The 18,601-nt window shown below is 38.9% G+C and overlaps 1 protein-coding gene across 1 annotated transcript in view; it reads left to right on the forward strand.

The window, feature by feature from the left end:
• The window catches only part of LOC134660162 (segmentation protein cap'n'collar-like), a 108,360-nt gene that overhangs the window by 77,997 nt on the left and 11,762 nt on the right, over positions 1–18,601 (forward strand). Inside the window, exons 7-11 of the mRNA XM_063515892.1 lie at positions 1,464–1,573; positions 2,515–2,606; positions 3,437–3,513; positions 4,632–4,734; positions 17,629–17,709. Coding sequence (XP_063371962.1) covers positions 1,464–1,573; positions 2,515–2,606; positions 3,437–3,513; positions 4,632–4,734; positions 17,629–17,709 — 463 coding nt within the window. The remainder of the gene's footprint in view (positions 1–1,463; positions 1,574–2,514; positions 2,607–3,436; positions 3,514–4,631; positions 4,735–17,628; positions 17,710–18,601) is intronic.

The following is an 18,601-nucleotide window of genomic DNA, read 5'->3' on the forward strand; positions in this document are numbered from 1 at the left end:
AAAATAAGCCAATATTTCTAAAAACTTCTATAATCTCAAATCTCAATAATCGCCTGATCTTCGGTCAACAAATGAAGATCAACAGTTGCTTTCGAATATTTACTGCGAAAATTGTAAACAAACACACGCGCTTCCGAGTCAATATTAACAAAACAAACAAAATGGCGGACGCACAAGATGGCGGTAACGGTCGCTTTTCGAATTTTACTGCAACACGTCCGATCGCGGATATATGTGAAATCTCTCCGCTACTTACAAAATGTGTGGTTTTACTGTTTTGATCTATTTCAAGTATTTACGAAAGTTTAAGGTAAAGGCTTCGTCACACAGGCGCGTTTTCCGGGCCACTTTTACATATAAAACGCTCATGCCCCGCCCGGAAAACGCGCCTGTGTGGCGGAACTTTGATAGGAATAATGCATGAATGAAATATCTTTATTTTTAGGCAAGTATTAGCACATAGATAAATATCTTATATCCAGCATAATAGCACACATAGCAACTAGAGCTAATAACTTTTGCGCAAGCTGAAATGGAGAACTTCGCTTTCGCTCGGTCAATTACATGTTATTAGGCTAATCAGAAGATATAACCATCCTTTCTGTAGTAGGAAAACAAGGCTGAAGGAAATTGTGTTATTAAACTTTCTCCGTAAAATTATACCCCTGATATAAGTAAATATCAAACATTTTATATGCGAGTTATATTAACTTATAATAATTTTATGACCCTTCAACAATGTTGTTAAAGAGATATATCAAAACCTGTTACTTAAGCAGGCCACTGACGAGCCTTCCAACAGTCCAAATAGCGTGGCTGCAATCCAAAATCGGTCCGTGAATGTCAATAAAGTACAATGTTTAATATTATCCCGGCTACACACGTAACTATAAATCGTAGCGATTAATCTGTGCAGTCCGATTTGCACAGTTTTATCTACCGTGTGTATGACAAATCGTTGTCGATTATCGTAACGATTAGGATGCCGTCCATTTGGATGAATCCATTGTAACGGCATGCATTTGGAAGGCTCGTCAGTGGCCTGCTTTAGTGGAAGATAGGGAAGACCGAGGTGAATCGGATCAGACTATAAAAATCTGTAGCTGAAAAAAAAAATATGCCGATGCCGAGACTTCGGCAGGACACTACCGAAAATAGTGTCGGCGCGGCCGATGCTATCTGGTGTCAAGTAGCGGTACTGATAGTTCCACTACCTTGACGTTAGATGTCGACTACGAAATATCTCGCGTTTTGGTAAGAAATCTGATGTATGGTGTTACCACTCTTTCTTTACTTATATTTCTCTATAGTATGACGTATGACCTATAAAGTCACTACGCAGAGTATGGCTGGTGAAACAAATTTAAACCTGTATAAATAAATTGTCACTTTTCTATACCCTCAGTTCCACCTTCGACCCCATGCTATATACCCGTAAAGATTCACGGTCTCCATGCTTCCAGTCGCTGATGCGGACCATGTCGGTGGAGCAGCGCTGGCAGGACCTGGCCTCGCTGCTGACCATACCCCCGCCGCCGGAGCAGTACCAGCACTACCAGCACCACAACATCAGGTGAGTGTGCGGACGGTACATGTAGGGCGGGACCGGTCGCTGCTGACCATACCCCCGCCGCCCGAGCAGTACCAACACTACCAGCACCACAACATCAGGTGAGTGTGCTGACAGTACATGTAGGGCAGGACCGCTCGCTGCTGACCATACCCCCGCCGCCGGAGCAGTACCAGCACTACCAGCACCACAACATCAGGTGAGTGTGCTGACAGTACATGTAGGGCGGGACCGGTCGCTGCTGACCATATCCCCGCCGCCCGAGCAGTACCAGCACCACAACATCAGGTGAGTGTGCTGACGGTACATGTAGGGCGGGACCGGCCGCTGCTGACCATACCCCCACCGCCGGAGCAGTACCAGCACTACCAGCACCACAACATCAGGTGAGTGTGCTGACGGTACATGTAGGGCGGGACCGGTCGCTGCTGACCATACCCCCGCCGCCCGAGCAGTACCAGCACTACCAGCACCACAACATCAGGTGAGTTATGTTCTGCTGATTGTACCGCCCCCTCCAGTAATTATCAGCATTCATAAGTTTTGCCGGACGATGCAGTATCCTCAGAAGTTAAAAAGATACGGTAGCTGAGATTTAAATATTTTAGGCGAATATAATATCAGTCTCGCTAACCGTAAAAATGTCAAAAAACGAGATTTCGGTTTTTAACTGCCTTAACCAGGTCTTAAGGGGCCCACTGATTACCAGTCCGCCGGACGATATCGGCCTGTCAGTTGTTCGGAGCTGTCAACTTTTTGTTCTAACTGACAGGCCGATATCGTCCGACGGACTGTTAATCAGTGGGCCCCTTTAGGGATAGGCTATTTATAGTCGCCCAAAATCACATATGTACTAAAAACCGGCCAAGTGCGAGTCGGACTCTTGTTCCAAGGGGGTACATTAAACTCAACTGTTGTGTAATAAAATGTTGTTTGTGTTCCAGCGCGCACGCGCACGCGCACGGCGCAGGTGGCTATGCGCACAACTACCACGCCCCCATCGCGCCGATCCCCGACAAGCACCCTGACGCCTATGGTAAGCTCCTCATTTCTCGCTTCGACTAAGGCCCTCTCCCTCTCGCCCAAAATCACTTACTAAAAACCGGCCAAGTGCCAGTCGGACTCTTGTTCCAAGGGGGTACATTAAGTCCGACTCACGCTTGACTGCACATCTCTAATAGGTTTTCCTGTTATCTATAGGTAAAGAACTATTTTGTGTATTTTTTTCAAAATTTTAGACAGACACACAGACGCAAGAGTGATCCTATAAGATAAGGGTTTCGATTTTTTCCTTTTGAGGTACGGAACCCTAAAAATCATCAAATTCTGGGTTTTTCCAAGTTTTCCGACATTTCATCTTAAAACAAATGTAATTTTTATAAAATAAAATACATGTAATTATTATAAATGACAGTCTTAAAATATTTATTTTTTTAGACTGTCAGGTCTTAAGGGGCCCACAGATTAACAGTCCGCCGGACGATATCGGCCTGTCAGATAGAACAAAAAGTTGACAGTTCCGAACAACTGACAGGTCGATATCATCCGGCGGACTGGTAATCAGTGGGCCCCTTTAAAAATAAATATCAATTACTTACCTTCAAAACTACCTTCAATTCAGACAGCTAAGGAGTGGAATTCACTTCCTGCAAATCTATTCCCAATCCACTAAAACTTGGATCTTTTTAAATCGAGAGTGAATAGACATCTTTTAGGTAAGCATGTTCCATCCTAGACTGCATCGGCACTTACCATCAGGTGAGATTGTGGTCAAATGCTTACCTATTTCTAATAAAAAAAAAATAAAGACTAATTTCCATCGCCGTGCAAAGAAGGGTGAACTATAATGTGTGATTTGTGTTCAAGGCGCGGCAGCCACGCCGCTCGAAGGCGCCTACAAGGCGGACCCCCATCATCCGCAACACGACAACATCTACTACCAGGTATGTACAGATTCTTCTAAAAAAATATTGAAGACCCGATACATAGGCTTACGAAGGTTACTTAGGTTACTCTTTGAAGGCCGCAAAAATATGTGACACAAATAAGATCGTGTCAGATATTTTTGCGGCCTCATTTATTGATAATATTCTTAAAATATTACATGTCAACATCAGAAAATACATTTATATTGTTAAATCATTGGAATTAAGGGGCTCACTGATTAACAGTCCGCCGGACGGTATCGGCCTGTCAGTTAGAACAAAATTTTGACAGTTCTGAACAACTAACAGGGGGATTCCGTCTGGCGGACTGTTAATCAGTGGGCCCCTTTACTCTTCGAAGGCCACAAAAATATGTGACGCGCTTCACACGCTCTTATGGCTCTATAAATAAGATCGTGTCAGATATTTTTGCGGCCTTCGTTGTGTCATATAATTGTACGTACAGCTTCTTCTAAAAATATTAAACACCCGATTCTCACAGATCCTGGTTTTTAGTAGGTTCTTTCAACTCAGTATAACTAGCTTCAAATGATTGCCTGATGCTAAAGAAATATCCCAAAATATTGTATAAAAATGGCAGTTTCCACTACATCACTCGTGACGTAATGGAACGGACATTTTGGGACATCTTTTAATAGTAGAGTGAAAAATGCTACCGATTCTGATTAGAATGATCCCAAGAATGTCCATTTCCCATACATTTAATAAGAAAACGCTCACTATCGGAAAACTTTAGTCCCATTGTGAAACCTTTTCACATTTACTACGTCATTGGCATTAAATCTTATACCTTTAAAATAGCAGTTCTTGTATATTTATTTATTTATTTCGGGGATCTCGGAAACGGCTCTAACGATTTCGTTGAAATTATATGGGGGTTTTCGGGGGCAAAAAATCGATTTAGCTAGGTCTTATCTCTGGGCAAACGCGTGTTTTTGAGTTTTTTATATGTTTTCCGAGCACAGCTCGGTCTCTAAGATATATGATTTAGAAATTAATTATTACCACGCTTACCTACCATGTAAACGTTCTATGGTGGGTCACAAATCAGCATTTCTGCATTTTTTTTTAAATTAAATGCTGCATTAAATTAAAAGTGTATAATATTTGTTCAGAATGGCACCGGCGAGATGCCGCCTCCGCCAGCTTCTGATGGCTTCCTGCAGTCCATCCTCAACGACGAGGACCTCCAGCTCATGGACATGGCGATGAACGAAGGTCAGTCACTAACAAAAGCTTAAGTGTAAGGCCTGAGTGGACGCTCGAAGCGGAGCGTTCGGCGGTACGTGCAGTGAGGCATCGGGCTCGCACGTGATGTGAGCAGCGTGCACTAAGGCCGCTCCTATACGTGCGCATTTGTTTAAGGTAGACTTCCGAGCAAAGCGGCTCCGGCGTCACTAACGCAGCGACACTGACGCGGCGACAGAGCGATAGTTTTATGCAGTATGGAAATGTATGAACTTACTTCCGAGCGCAGCGTCACTGTCGCAGCGACAGTGACAGCGCAGCGTCACTGTCGCAGCGACAGTGCCGCCGCGTCAGTATCGCTCGGCGATAGCGACCGTGCTATGTCTGCGCAAGCACTGTCGCGCAGTCGCTACTATCGCACGTAGTGTCTTGATGTTTTTTGGCGCAAGTTCTTCATGTAATATTGATAAAATAACTGACAAAAGCTCCTGAATTTTTCATTGTTCTCGTTTAAATAGTTTTTTATTATCAAGGTGCTAGTGCCTTCATCTTTTCGACTTTTGAAAATTGAGTTGGGTAGGTTCGCTCCATACTATAATAGAAAAGAATCGTCATCCTCCTCTTCTTCTAATAATATTTTCATAATTGATCGGTTCATCATATATCAATATGTCTGCACCGTATGGAATAACAACTGCGACTGTCGCCGGAGTCGCGCCGCTCGGAAGTGTATCTGCGTCAGTTACCGCTGCGACACTGACGCAGCGACTCTGACGCTGCGGCCGTTGCGACAGAGCCGCTTTGCTCGGAAGTCTACCTTTAACAAGCACGCCGCACGTCCCGCCCCGCTGCACGCCCAACTCGAGCGTCCACTCAGGCCTTACACTAACTTGGACTGGGCACAAATATAAACTAGACAAATGCGAGTCGGACTCGCGTTCCAAGGGTTCCGTACATTAAGTCCGACTCACGCTTGACTGCACATTTCTCATAGGTTTTCCTGTCATCTATAGGTAAATAACTATTTTGTGTATTTTTTTTCAAAATTTTAGACTCAGTAGTTTCGGAGATAAAATGGTCGGACTGACAGACAGACAGACGCACGAGTGATCCTATAAGGTTTCCGTTTTTTCCTTTTGAGGTACGGAACCCTAAAAAAAATCGACCAGTGCAGTGCGAGTCGGACGAATCGCCACATATGAAAAAGTCAAACCTGTGAAAGTCTAGTGAATTTATTATTTTCATTTGTTATCAGCCGTGAAAAAATATTACCACTCTATCATAACTGTCTACAATACTCGATACGTAATGGATAGGTAATCTATCGTAAGCGTCACCTAGCGGCTATAGCTTGGAACGATTTCGTTATGCAGCGCTCTCATACCAAGCGCCACCTAGCAGCTAAGCGTGGAACTACGCCTCATATCACTTACTGTGGAAACAGCGCCATCTGTACTTGTGTTAGTAAAGTTTTTTCGTCTTCAAATTGATTTCGATTGTTATTATAGAAGACTTTATTAATGTATGTTTTGGGACAATACGTATTACTGCCATGTTCTGCCGCCAGAGTGCAGCACTAGCACCCATCGTAAACCATAAACTTATATATACCGTGCCTTAAAAATACCTGCCTGTTTTTTGACAAGTTTTCACAGACAATAAATATGACATTGATACATCGAGGCGGTTTGTTTACAGCCTACCGGGAAACGCGTAAATCGAAACTCGGCTATCTGCCTCTTTATCGCTCGAATTTGCAAGAGTGATAGAGAGGTTACATGACAAAATTTCGACTCTCTCGTTTGCGGTAGACCCTTGGATTGTGACGAATTGTGGAATTGGCAGAGTTTCTCGTAATATTGGAATTCGAAATAAATGAACCTCCTCCCTCCTCCTTTTTCAAAGTCGGTTAAAATTAAATGTCTCCGGCATCTTAAGATTGAAATAATTGTCATCCCATTCACCAAAATAGACTCAATAGTTTTGACTTTTGACGGTACACAAACATACCCACACACATAACAAAAACATATACAGACTACTAAAGTGACGATCCAGTAGCTATGTAAGAAAATATCGTTGTTCCCTGATTGTTTATACTGCTGACAACAACTCAAATAAAAAAAAAACAACGGGTTGCACTCAGGGAGTGCCGGCAGAAGTGAAAACTCAATGACTAGTCCAAAATGTCTGCAGCACTATGTATAATTGACCCATCCTCCTTTCTATTGAAAAACTTTAGTTCCGAAATTGCTGGTCAGTGAGCTTGTTTAAAATTCGAATAGAAATTGTAAATTTACCTTGCAGACCTCGCATCTAAATATATTTGGACATGATATTTTGAGTTTTATTCACCAGTACTAGAGTTCACTTTTATTAGCGATTTCATCAAGATGTAGCTTTATTGAATTATATTTGACTAGCTGTTGCCCGCGACTTCGTATGCGTGGATTTGTATATTGGTGGTTATATATTCTACATTAGCTTAGAACATTATGCAGCAAAATATTGCAGTAGGACGGTTAATCATTTGTTAATTATTAATATTATACAACGCATGAGACTTGTCTTTCACAACCTACAAAGTTTCTAGCCCCTAACTGAATAAAATTGTTCTCAACATAATCCCTCTCAAACCCCTTAGAAGATTTTCATGTCCTCTATTTACCTAACTACCTATTTTCGAAGTTTGAAGTAAATAAAATTTGAACCCTATATATATATTTTTTTTCCACACTTACAACTATCTTTACAGGTAAACCTAAGACAATAGTGTAACTATTAACCATACATATCTAAAGTAAGCCATTACGTCTATAACATAATATATTTAATGTTGATATTGTGAACTGAATATAAACTTTCAACCCCTTTTAAACCATTTTAGGGGATGAATTTTAAAAAACGTTGAAATTACTTTTCTTGTATTCTAATAATATGCCTCTGTACAAAGATTCAAGCCCGTTCTCACAAAAATGTTTGAACTCCATACAAACTTTCAACCCCTTTTTCACCACCTTGAGATATAAATTTTCAAAAACGCTGAAATTATTTTTTTTCCGTTTTAAAATAATACCTTTTTATGAAGTTTCAAGTTCCTAGCTTAAAATAAAATTTGTACCCTGTACAAATTTTCAACCCCTTTTTAAACCTGTTAGGGGATGAATTTTACAAAACGCTGAAATTACTTGTATTGTCTTCTAATAATATCCCCAAATACAAAGATTCAAGTCCCGCGCTCAAAATAAATTTTTGATATCCATACAAACTTTCAACCCCTTTCTCGTCACCTTAGGGGGTGAATTTTCAAAAACGCTGAAAATAGTTTTCTTGTGTTTAAATTTAATATCTTTTTGCAAAATTTTCAAGTTCCTACCTTAAAATAAAATTTGCACCCCAAGACGAACTTTCATCCCCTTTTTAAATCCCTTAGGGGTTGAATTTCCAAAAACGTTGCAATTACTTTATTTTGTAATCGGCTATTATGCCTTTCTAAGAAGTTTCAAAGCATTTGTTATGGATTCAAACTTTCAACCCCTTTTTAACCCTGTTAGGGGATGAATTTTCAAAAACGCTGAAATTACTATTCCTGTCTTTTAATAATATCCCCAAATACAAAGATTCAAGTCCCGCATTCGAAAAAATGTTTGATATCCATACAAACTTTCAACCCCTTTTTTACCACCTTACGGGATGAATTTTCAAAAACGCAGAAATTAGTTTTCTTGTATGTTAATAATATATCTTTTTACGAACTTTCAAGTACCTAGCTTAAAATAAAATTTGAACCACATACAAATTTTCAACCTCTTTTTAACCCTGTTAGGGGATGAATTTTACAAAACGCTGAAATTACTTTTCCTGTCTTTTAATAATATCCCCAAATACAAAGATTCAAGTCCCGCGCTCGAAAAAATGTTTGATATCCATACAAACTTTCAACCCTTTTTTCACCACCTTAGGGGATGAATTTTCAAAAACGCTGAAATCAGTTTTCTTGTATTTAAATTTAATATCTATTTGCAAAGTTTCAAGTTCCTAGCTTAAAATGAAATTTGCACCCCAAGACGAACTTTCATCCCCCTTTTAACCCCCTAAGGGGTTGAATTTCCAAAAACGTATTTGCAACAAAAGCATTTGTTATAGATTCAAACTTACAACCCCTTTTTAACCCTGTTAGGGGATGAATTTTACAAAACGCTGAAATTACTTTTCCTGTCTTTTAATAATATCCCCAAATACAAAGATTCAAGTCCCGCGTTCGAAAAAATGTTTGATATCCATACAAACTTTCAACCCCTTTTTTACCACCTTACAGGATGAATTTTCAAAAACGCATAAATTAATTTTCTTGTATTTTAATAATATATCTTTTTACGAACTTTCAAGTACCTAGCTTAAAATAAAATTTGAACCACATACAAACTTTCAACCTCTTTTTAACCCTGTTAGGGGATGAATTTTACAAAACGCCGAAATTACTTTTCCTGTCTTTTAATAATATCCCCAAATACAAAGATTCAAGTCCCGCGTTCGAAAAAATGTTTGATATCCATACAAACTTTCAACCCCTTTTTTACCACCTTACGGGATGAATTTTCAAAAACGCAGAAATCAGTTTTCTTGTATTTTAATATTATATCTTTTTACGAACTTTCAATTACCTAGCTTAAAATAAAATTTGAACCACATACAAACTTTCAACCTCTTTTTAACCCTGTTAGGGATGAATTTTACAAAACGCTGAAATTACTTTTCCTGTCTTTTAATAATATCCCCAAATACAAAGATTCAAGTCCCGCGCTCGAAAAAATGTTTGATATCCATACAAACTTTCAACCCTTTTTTCACCACCTTAGGGGATGAATTTTCAAAAACGCTGAAATTAGTTTTCTTGTATTTCAATTTAATATCTATTTGCAAAGTTTCAAGTTCCTAGCTTAAAATGAAATTTGCACCCCAAGACGAACTTTCATCCCCTTTTTAAGCCCCTTAGGTTGAATTTCCAAAAACGTCGCAATTACTTTATTTTGTAATCGGCTATTATGCCTTTCTAAGAAGTTTCAAAGCATTTGTAATGGATTCAATCTTTCAACCCCTTTTTAACCCTGTTAGGGGATGAATTTTCAAAAACTCTGAAATTACTTTTCTTGTCTTATAACAGTATCCCCATATACAAAGTTTCAAGTCCCACACTCACAAAAATATTTGATCTCCATACAAACTTTCAACCCCTTTTTCACCACCTTGGGGGATGAATTTTCAAAAACGCTGAAATTAGTTTTCTTGTTTTTTAATATAATACATTTTTACAAAGTTTCAAATTCCTAGCTTAAAATAAATCTTGTACCCCATACAACCTTTCATCCCCTTTTTAACCCCCTTAGGGGTTGAATTTTTCAAAATCGCTTCTTATCTCTTGTACACTTTATAAATGCAACCTAGTGTGCAAATTTCAACTTTCTAGCTTTTGTAGTTTCGGCTCTGCGTTGATGAATCAGTCAGTCAGTCAGTCAGTCAGTCAGTCAGTCAGTCAGGACACTTGCATTTATATATATAGATTGAGTGAGTTAGAATGTAACTGTGAGATCCTCGTATTTCAGCCCGTACAAGATTAGAACCTTTTTCATGTAATGTCATTGAGTTTTTCTTTATTGATTTAAATGCCATCTAAATTAGTGGCCATCTAAATCTTACGGTCACGTGATCGCCTTACGCTGTCTCGAGTTTAACATTTTTTCCCCACCTCAAAAAGTGCACAGCGCCGCTAAATAAGTTTTCACTTCAAAAAAACGTACATAGTCATTACTACACATTTCTCGCCAATCGTCGTCGGTGGGACCACACCTAAGAAATCCAACTCTGTTCCAATTGAATATGGTTTCAATTACATTGAAGTGATTTTTACTACGGGTGGGACTGGTGGCGTTACGGGGATATCTATAATAGATAAAGATTATATGATTTCGGTCGTTACGCCCCGAACAACACAAATAGCTGATAACAAAATGTATATGAATTGGAATTAAATATTGACAAGTCATACCTTTCCAGCGAATTTTCAAACGGTTTGCATTACAATCTGAGTATTAGTGAAGACATGCGTATCGTTTACCTTATATTATCTGTAATTATCGGATTGTCGTAGGTATGATAAAGAGTCATAGCAATGACAAGGTTTTTAACTAAGTATTTTTATGAAATATAGGTCAAGGAACTTGGTAAAAAGTTTTTATTTGAGGAACTCACCTTATACAACAACACGTCGTTTTACAACAGCGGGCTCAGCACGGTTCCATTTTTATCGACTATCACTATGCCCGTCACTTTCGCACTTACATACTTGTTAGAACGTGACAGGCATGGCGATAAATGATAAAAATGCGACCGTGCTACTAGGGCTGATCGTCCTAGCCCCGAACTAAGCAAAGGGTGTACCAGTGTTCTCTTGGTCAAGCAAATCTTTTCAGTAGAAAAAGGTGGCAAATTAAAAAAATCGCGGGTTTGCAACACTACGTTTGAATTGTTCCAAAATCGAGTTTCATTTATATCTTATCTGTGGAACTGTTTTGTTTACATTTCATCATTGTTCCATGTACATTGCTGCTTTTATTCGTTTCCTAGGGATACCATACTTTAGTTTGCTTTACATTGCCACTGGCATATCCGGCTTGACAGGCTATATGTTATCCCTGTCATATAATGTTATATAACTTTTTATAACAGCCAATGTTCGGCACCATCAGTAACGCCATCTGGCAATAGCCTTAATTTTGGAATTTGTATTGACATTGTGAGTAAGTCTTTTTATTATTCGTCCATGATAAGTATTTAATTTTATAATAACAATAACATAATAAAATGCCGAGCTCCGACCGTCACGTTAAAACAAACGTTTCTACAAGATTTTCTTACAAACTTATTCAGCCACTTCATAAACAAAACCGCTTTTAACCGGTCACACCCGCCATCTTGAATCATCTGTCACTTTTCAGTTGACTTAGACATTAACACTGCACTCTTAAGTCCTAAAATGATCATTATTTATTTAAAAAAACACATACTAAAACTTGAATCTAATGACCAAAACTTTAAGGTAGAAATTTGAATGGATGATTTGGTACTAAATATTCATATTTGGTTAGATAATAACAATGTAAGGGTTACGTTTCTACAAATAAGCAATGTACGATAAGGTTTTGCGTGCTAGTTTAACATCTAGTGAAGGGCGTTTGTCTTGTTACCTAGATTCTAGATGGGCATATACGGATACGACCCGCGCTATAGCCCTTGAGCATAGACTAGGAATCCTCTAGACGGAGTTTAGAGCAATTATTTCATGAAACCGATGCTGCCAAAAATACTGGGGTGCGGGGGACGAGGTGAGCGAATCACGGCACGGGATTCTGACACTTGACTCGAAGATGGAGTAAAACTACCGTATATTTGTGGCAAAGGGGGTAGCGTTACTATGCTCAGTCTAGACTCTAGAGGATGTCTTGTCTGTGCCCTTGAGTAATTGTAGCATGGGTGGTGGAAGGCATGGGGGGGGGGGAGTGAAGGAGGGATTAGGGTTGCCAATGTTGCCATATATAAAAATCATTTTTGGTACAAGCTTTTATCGCTGACTGCACTTTTCTTTCCATACTCGTCGAGACAATTCTTACAACCCCAAACACAATTAGTTTGTGTTGTTTTACCCAATATTTCTTCCAACAAACAAACTATAGTTGGTCAAACCAAAATGCCAGTAAATAAGAACAAAAAAAAAACTATACTCATCCTTTTCTTTTGGCTGCTAGTACTAGTGTAAGACAAAGCTAGTATGATTCTCTCTGTCTATGTTTGAAATGGGACAGTCCTTTGACAAACTATAGTCACCTGGCTGACAGGAGACAATTAACAGCAAAAAAAAGTCGATCCATCCATTTACATACATACTGCATATATATTTTTATGACGAGACATACATTTTGTAGCAATTTCGGTGAATCATAGTTGAATTTAAAGGAATTGCTAAAAACTATTTGTGACCCCGAATGTTATGAAATTGTTGACGTATGTTTATAAAGTCTATGTGACAGCTAAAGAGATCAACGTTTCATATGTCTTCATGTTTTTCAATAATATTTACTTGTGGATATACTTATTGTTCACAAGATGTAGTCATGCGACAGTTTTACCGACCGGATGTGATAAAATTGATAAAGATCTGTGACAGGTGTGTATTTTGAACCCCGGCTCGTACCAATGAGTTTTTCTGAACTTATGTACGAAATATCATTTGATATTTACGAGTCGCTTTTCGGTGAAGGAAAACATCGTGAGGAAACCGGACTAATCCCAATACGGGCCTAGTTTACCCTCTGGGTTGGAAGGTCAGATGGCAGTCGCTTTCGTAAAAACTAGTGCCCACGCCAATTACTGGGATTAGTTGCCAAGCGGACCCCAGGCTCCTATGAGCCGTGGCAAAATGCCGGGACAACGCGAGGAAGATGATGACAGGTGTGTATTTTGATATTTCTAGTTCTAGCGCAAACAGAGCGGTTTCCTTTCGAATAAATTGTATATGCAGTGGCGTAGCTAGGCGTGGGCAAATGGGGCCTACTACGCCCTCGCCCACGGCCTCGCACTTAGGGGGGCCTCGCAAAGCCAACCTCTTTATTACGTTGGTAATACACATTGAAAAGGGTCTCGCAGATGTGATGTATGTCGCCCACGGCTAGATTAGTTCACGTTACGCCATTGTGTCTATGGACAATACTTTAACCACGGACCTGTATATACTCTTATAAGCTAACTTATCACTGAAAATAGACGTGATTTAAAAAAAACTGTACGGTCCAGTGATAAATGGTAAAATAAGTTTTTGGCAAAAATTTTATTTTTGGTACAAGCTTTTATTGCTAACTGTACTTTTCTTACGACAGACAACTAATACTCATCGAGACAGTTCTAAAAACCCCCAAACACAATTAGGTTGCGTTGTTTCATCACAGAGTTCCTATGGCCACCTCTTGTCTCCATCATCAGATCAGTTCGACACTACCATATTGTATTGTATTGTCATCAGAACTACATACAACTGCCAATTTTCATGACGTTACGATCCTTGGAAGAGGGTTAAATTAGTTACCTTAGATTCCATTACATAGTTACATACAGGTCGACCTAATAAAAGCTTGTTAAAAACTTAAAGATAATGTGCGTTGAGTTGTCTATTGACTTGTTAAAAAAGTTGGTTAACCTTTGCCCAAGCTGCTATTTCAAGTGTATACATTACTCAATTTCGCCTTATCACGTATAATGTCCAAATTATTAATATTTCAAAGTCGTATTTGAGCTCGGTATAAAAATAGACGTTATTAATCCTTTTGTATGCAAACCGCTTAAACAGACGGTAAATAAGATAGTATTATTTGCTAGACGCCTCTTATTTAAGAGAGCGCGCGTACGGCAGCCATTTTAATTCTCTGGCGCTGAACTCTAGACGTTTAAAAAAAATAAAAAGTGTTTTATTCGGGCGATTTTGGTTTCGAAAGGATATAGTAGATATAGGATATCTTTTTTAACTGTCCAACATGGGTGTTTTTTCATACGTTTACCGCTTATTTGTAATGAATAAGATTGTTAAGTGAATCGCGAAAATTTTTCAGAAGACCTGTGTTTTTATAAACCCTTTTTTTACTGTTGAACTTTTTCAAATCGTTTTCGTGTTGGAAAAATTGTGTTAAATATTATAAACTTAATTGCTCTATTGCAATTTAAAGACTGAAATATAGACTCTTGAGAAGCCTTGAAGCTTCGTAACTAAAGTGTTCTAACTTGAAAATCGCAAGGGTCGTTTTCACCGAAGTTGCCAAAAAGCCTACATATGACATACTTCCTGAAACAACGTTCGAAGAGTAGAAAGGTGCATAGTTCTGAATGTACATGCCGCTTATGCTGCGCTCTGCGTCGACCAAGAATAAGCTGTGACTCCCTAACCAAGGTCCCAGTGGCCGTGCTCAAACGATACAACTATTGCTTATGGACCTTCAAGTATAGACAATACTACGACCCTGTGTAACTTTCCCGGCGCCACAGATAAGAAAATGAGACAAAGGAAAGTCATGTGGCTATTTACAAAGGTCTTAAGAGATACGCCAGATTGTAAAGCTAATATTTGACGATGTTGTCACAGAAATTTCCCTAATTCTATAACAACAGAATTAGATAAATGGTTTCTATGGATGTTTTGTGTTAAAGAAATGATTATCATAATCCTTGGACTGATAACGATATAGATTGGATCGAAAATATTGTAAGCTATTAGTTGTGTGTGTGAAATATTGGAGTAAACAGTTTTGTAGGATGTCTGACTGTTGTTTTAAGTGATAGTGTAGGAATAGTAAGGGATTGGAGTGATCTGACTTTAAGATGAATTTGTCTGTGTCTTCGTTCGCGTACGGCGCGCCGTACCTGCCGCCGTTCTTACCGAGTCACCTGCTGTACCCTGACCCTGCTGAATACCTAAGTTCGTACTACAAATTATATGATGGTAAGTTTTACAAACAAATTTGACGTATCCGCGTATAGTCTGGCAAACTATTTGTCTGTAGAAAATCGTTTTACAGCAAATCGAACCTTGGCGCGGTTGTTTTTCAAATTTGCCGCCGATTCCTACTGACAAAATTTATTTGCCAGACTATGGTTTAATTGTATATCGGTATTATTATGATTTAAAAAATATCCAGAACGAATCAAGTAAAGTGTTTTGCTACTAGCTTTTTTAAATATACGAGTAGACTCAAAAGTTATCGTTTTCGTTATCGATAGCAAAACAATTTATAAATCATAATTAGAAAATGTGACTCATCCTTGGAGTAAAACTAATTAACTAGAGTCTGTATTGGGCGCCATACATTCCACGACGCTTCTCTTTCCGCACAGACTCTAATAGCGTCTGTTCTGCATGTCATTACCTCATTACTTATTTGCAAACCTCTTTCATATATTAACAAAGATTTTCAGACTAGCTAGAGACTTTTTTCAGGATATACAAATTATTCATAATGGTAACCATTTTTGTGAATGTTTATGTCCAAAGAGTAAAGTATCTATGTATATCGTTCCACGTGTACGTAACGTTAAAACCACCGAATCGATATCGATGAATGAAGTGTCGAAAATCACAGATAAATACATAATCAATTAATCACTGATGTGATAAAGATCTATTAGAGGCGAAACAAGTCAACTATGCAATAACAAGTGGAAGTATCATCATAAATTTTTGCTATTGGCCTCTGCAATTCTCCGATAATTGCATCTGATCGATCGATTGGTTGATCGATACTGACCTAACGCATCTATAGGATGACCTTACGAAAATCCTGATAAGTTAACGGTTTCAGTTTTATCGCTAATGATAATATGACAAAAAATACTTTATGGGAAACAAAGGGACCCCTAATAAAGCACATACAATGACTAAAATAATTATTTATAATGCAAACGAAGTCGCGCGCAGAAAATAGTTGTTTATTTACACCTAGTCATTGACTTTTCAATGACATTTAAAAAGCTATCACATGATTTTACATACAAATCATGCAAGCAAAACGCTAAATTTTGCTTACTATCCTTATCTAGTTCTGTTCTTTATTAACACTCGTAATCATGACGTATCCACTGCTCCATTTATGCGAGTCATTCAATGTCAGCATTTTTTTTTATCAGCGTAACGATTATATGACAAAAAATCACTATTTTCTAAATTTCAACCTTAATTGTAACCTTTTAAGGTTGATATTAGGATAGTCTGAAATCACGCACACATGCAAATTCGCTTATATGCGAATGTCATGAATATATGGTTTTTATCTTCGTGTGAAAAACAAAATTAAGATAGTAAGCATTACTATGCTGCCAAAGTGGATTTTTGAACATTTGTTGAGGAGACAGTTGGATTGTGAGTTTTTTATCTTTTTTTTTTCTGCTGATCTATTTTTTTCTGCCATCATCCTAGCGTTGTCTATGATCCCTACTTGGGGGTGTAGCCAAGATGTCAATCGTTTGCACCGTAGCGAACAAAACGCTAATGTGTCTCTGTGGTACTCTGTGGAGTGATAGAGAGATTACCGTTTCGTTCGCTACGACGGCGTAAACGATTGGCATTATGGCTAGGCCCTTTGGGGTTCCTACGTTAACCTAATCCTAAGGATTGGCGCAGGCAATTTATTTTGCTATCTTTCCTTCTAACTCATAGGGGAAACTAGGCTATATTTGGATTGGTCAGGTTTCCTCACGATTTAAGAGTACTTTTGTATCATTGCTTTCTCAAATTTATCCCAATTTACTATACAACAGGTTCATATTAAAACAAAATAATTGTATGGCTGAAGGTTTCTTTTATTATTATTATTTAGGTAAGTATTATTTTTAGAACGCCATATGACTTTGACCCATGTTAACTGAAATAGATGTCATATATTAAATTAAAAAAAAAGTGGTGAAGGCCTGATTCGAACCGGCGTCTTTAGCAATCCGGGCTAACGCCTTGAACCCCTTGGCCACCCCGTGGAACCCGTCCCAATTTCTCGACTATATGCCATCTTACTAAGACTAGGTCTCTTTTCACTTTCTCCTCTCGTTTACTCAAAGGTTAACTGGAAGAGATCCCTCATAGGGATAAGCTCGCCGTTGTACTTCTCACTACTTGTATGTTATTTTTAATATGTCTTTTTGTACAATAAAGAGTTTACTACTACTACTACTTGATTTGTTCCCAAAGTTGTGTTTGACCCATATTCTTTCACTGATATGTGTCAAAATTGAATGAATTTGTGGTAGTACCTAATTAAGTAATTACTAGTTTTGGTTGTCACCTGACGATTAGAAGTATATAAGTTAACATATTGACATATGTGTTGTTTGTTGCAGGCATGTACACGATGCGGATGCTGGATGGGGCCGCGGGCGGCCACCACGCGCCGCACAACCACTCACACATGATGATTGCCGGTCAGTACTTGCTGGCTCCTTAAAATAAATACTATAGGATATTCTTACACAGATTGACTAAGTCCCACAGTAAGCTCAAGAAGGCTTGTGTTGTGGGTACTCAGACAACGATACATAGAAACACCCAAAATTCAGGAAGAAATATCTATGCTCATCACACAAATAAATGCCCTTATCGGGATTAGAACCCAGGACCGCGTCTTCACATGCAGGTTCACTACCCACTAGGCCAACCCGGTCGTCAAAAGTCGTTTTTGGCTTCAAACATGGCCACTTTTTTTCAACCTTTTGACCGCCAAGGACGTCAAATGACGCGTGAGGCTACTACTAGAATAACAGCCTTAGGATTCTGTATTTGGCTGAATTCTGTTCACTAAAACTTTTCTGGTATTAGCGATGTGACGAGTCTCGAATTGATTCGGCCGCTGATTCGAATTCAAAATCGAGTTGACTCGACTCGACGATTCGCGTGGTTCGCGACAAGGTCACAGACACAGGCGCGGAGCGAGTTGAGACGGCGAGTTACGCGGCAGTTGTTGTAAAAAGAACCTTCAGGGCACGGAATTAAGGTTTATTTTTGAATGGCCATACTAGCAGTGAACTCGAATTGGGATACTTGGGATGGCGAATCAAGCGGCAGTTGTTGTAAAAAGAACCTTCGGGTCACGGAATTAAGGTTTATTTTTGAATGGTCATAGCACCAACTCGAATTGAGACGGCGAATCGAGCGGCAGTTGTTGTAAAAAGAGCCTTCGGGCTACGGTATTAAGGTTTATTTTTGAATGGCCTTAGTAGCAGTGTGATAGCGTTGACTCGGCTCGGCGAGTTGGCGAATTGGAGATTCATTCGCCGAGTTAGCTTGTGGTTGAGTCGATTCGAAATGCCAATAGTC

Source organism: Cydia amplana, chromosome 26 (genome assembly GCF_948474715.1).
Source record: "Cydia amplana chromosome 26, ilCydAmpl1.1, whole genome shotgun sequence".
Taxonomy (NCBI): Eukaryota; Metazoa; Arthropoda; class Insecta; order Lepidoptera; family Tortricidae; genus Cydia; species Cydia amplana.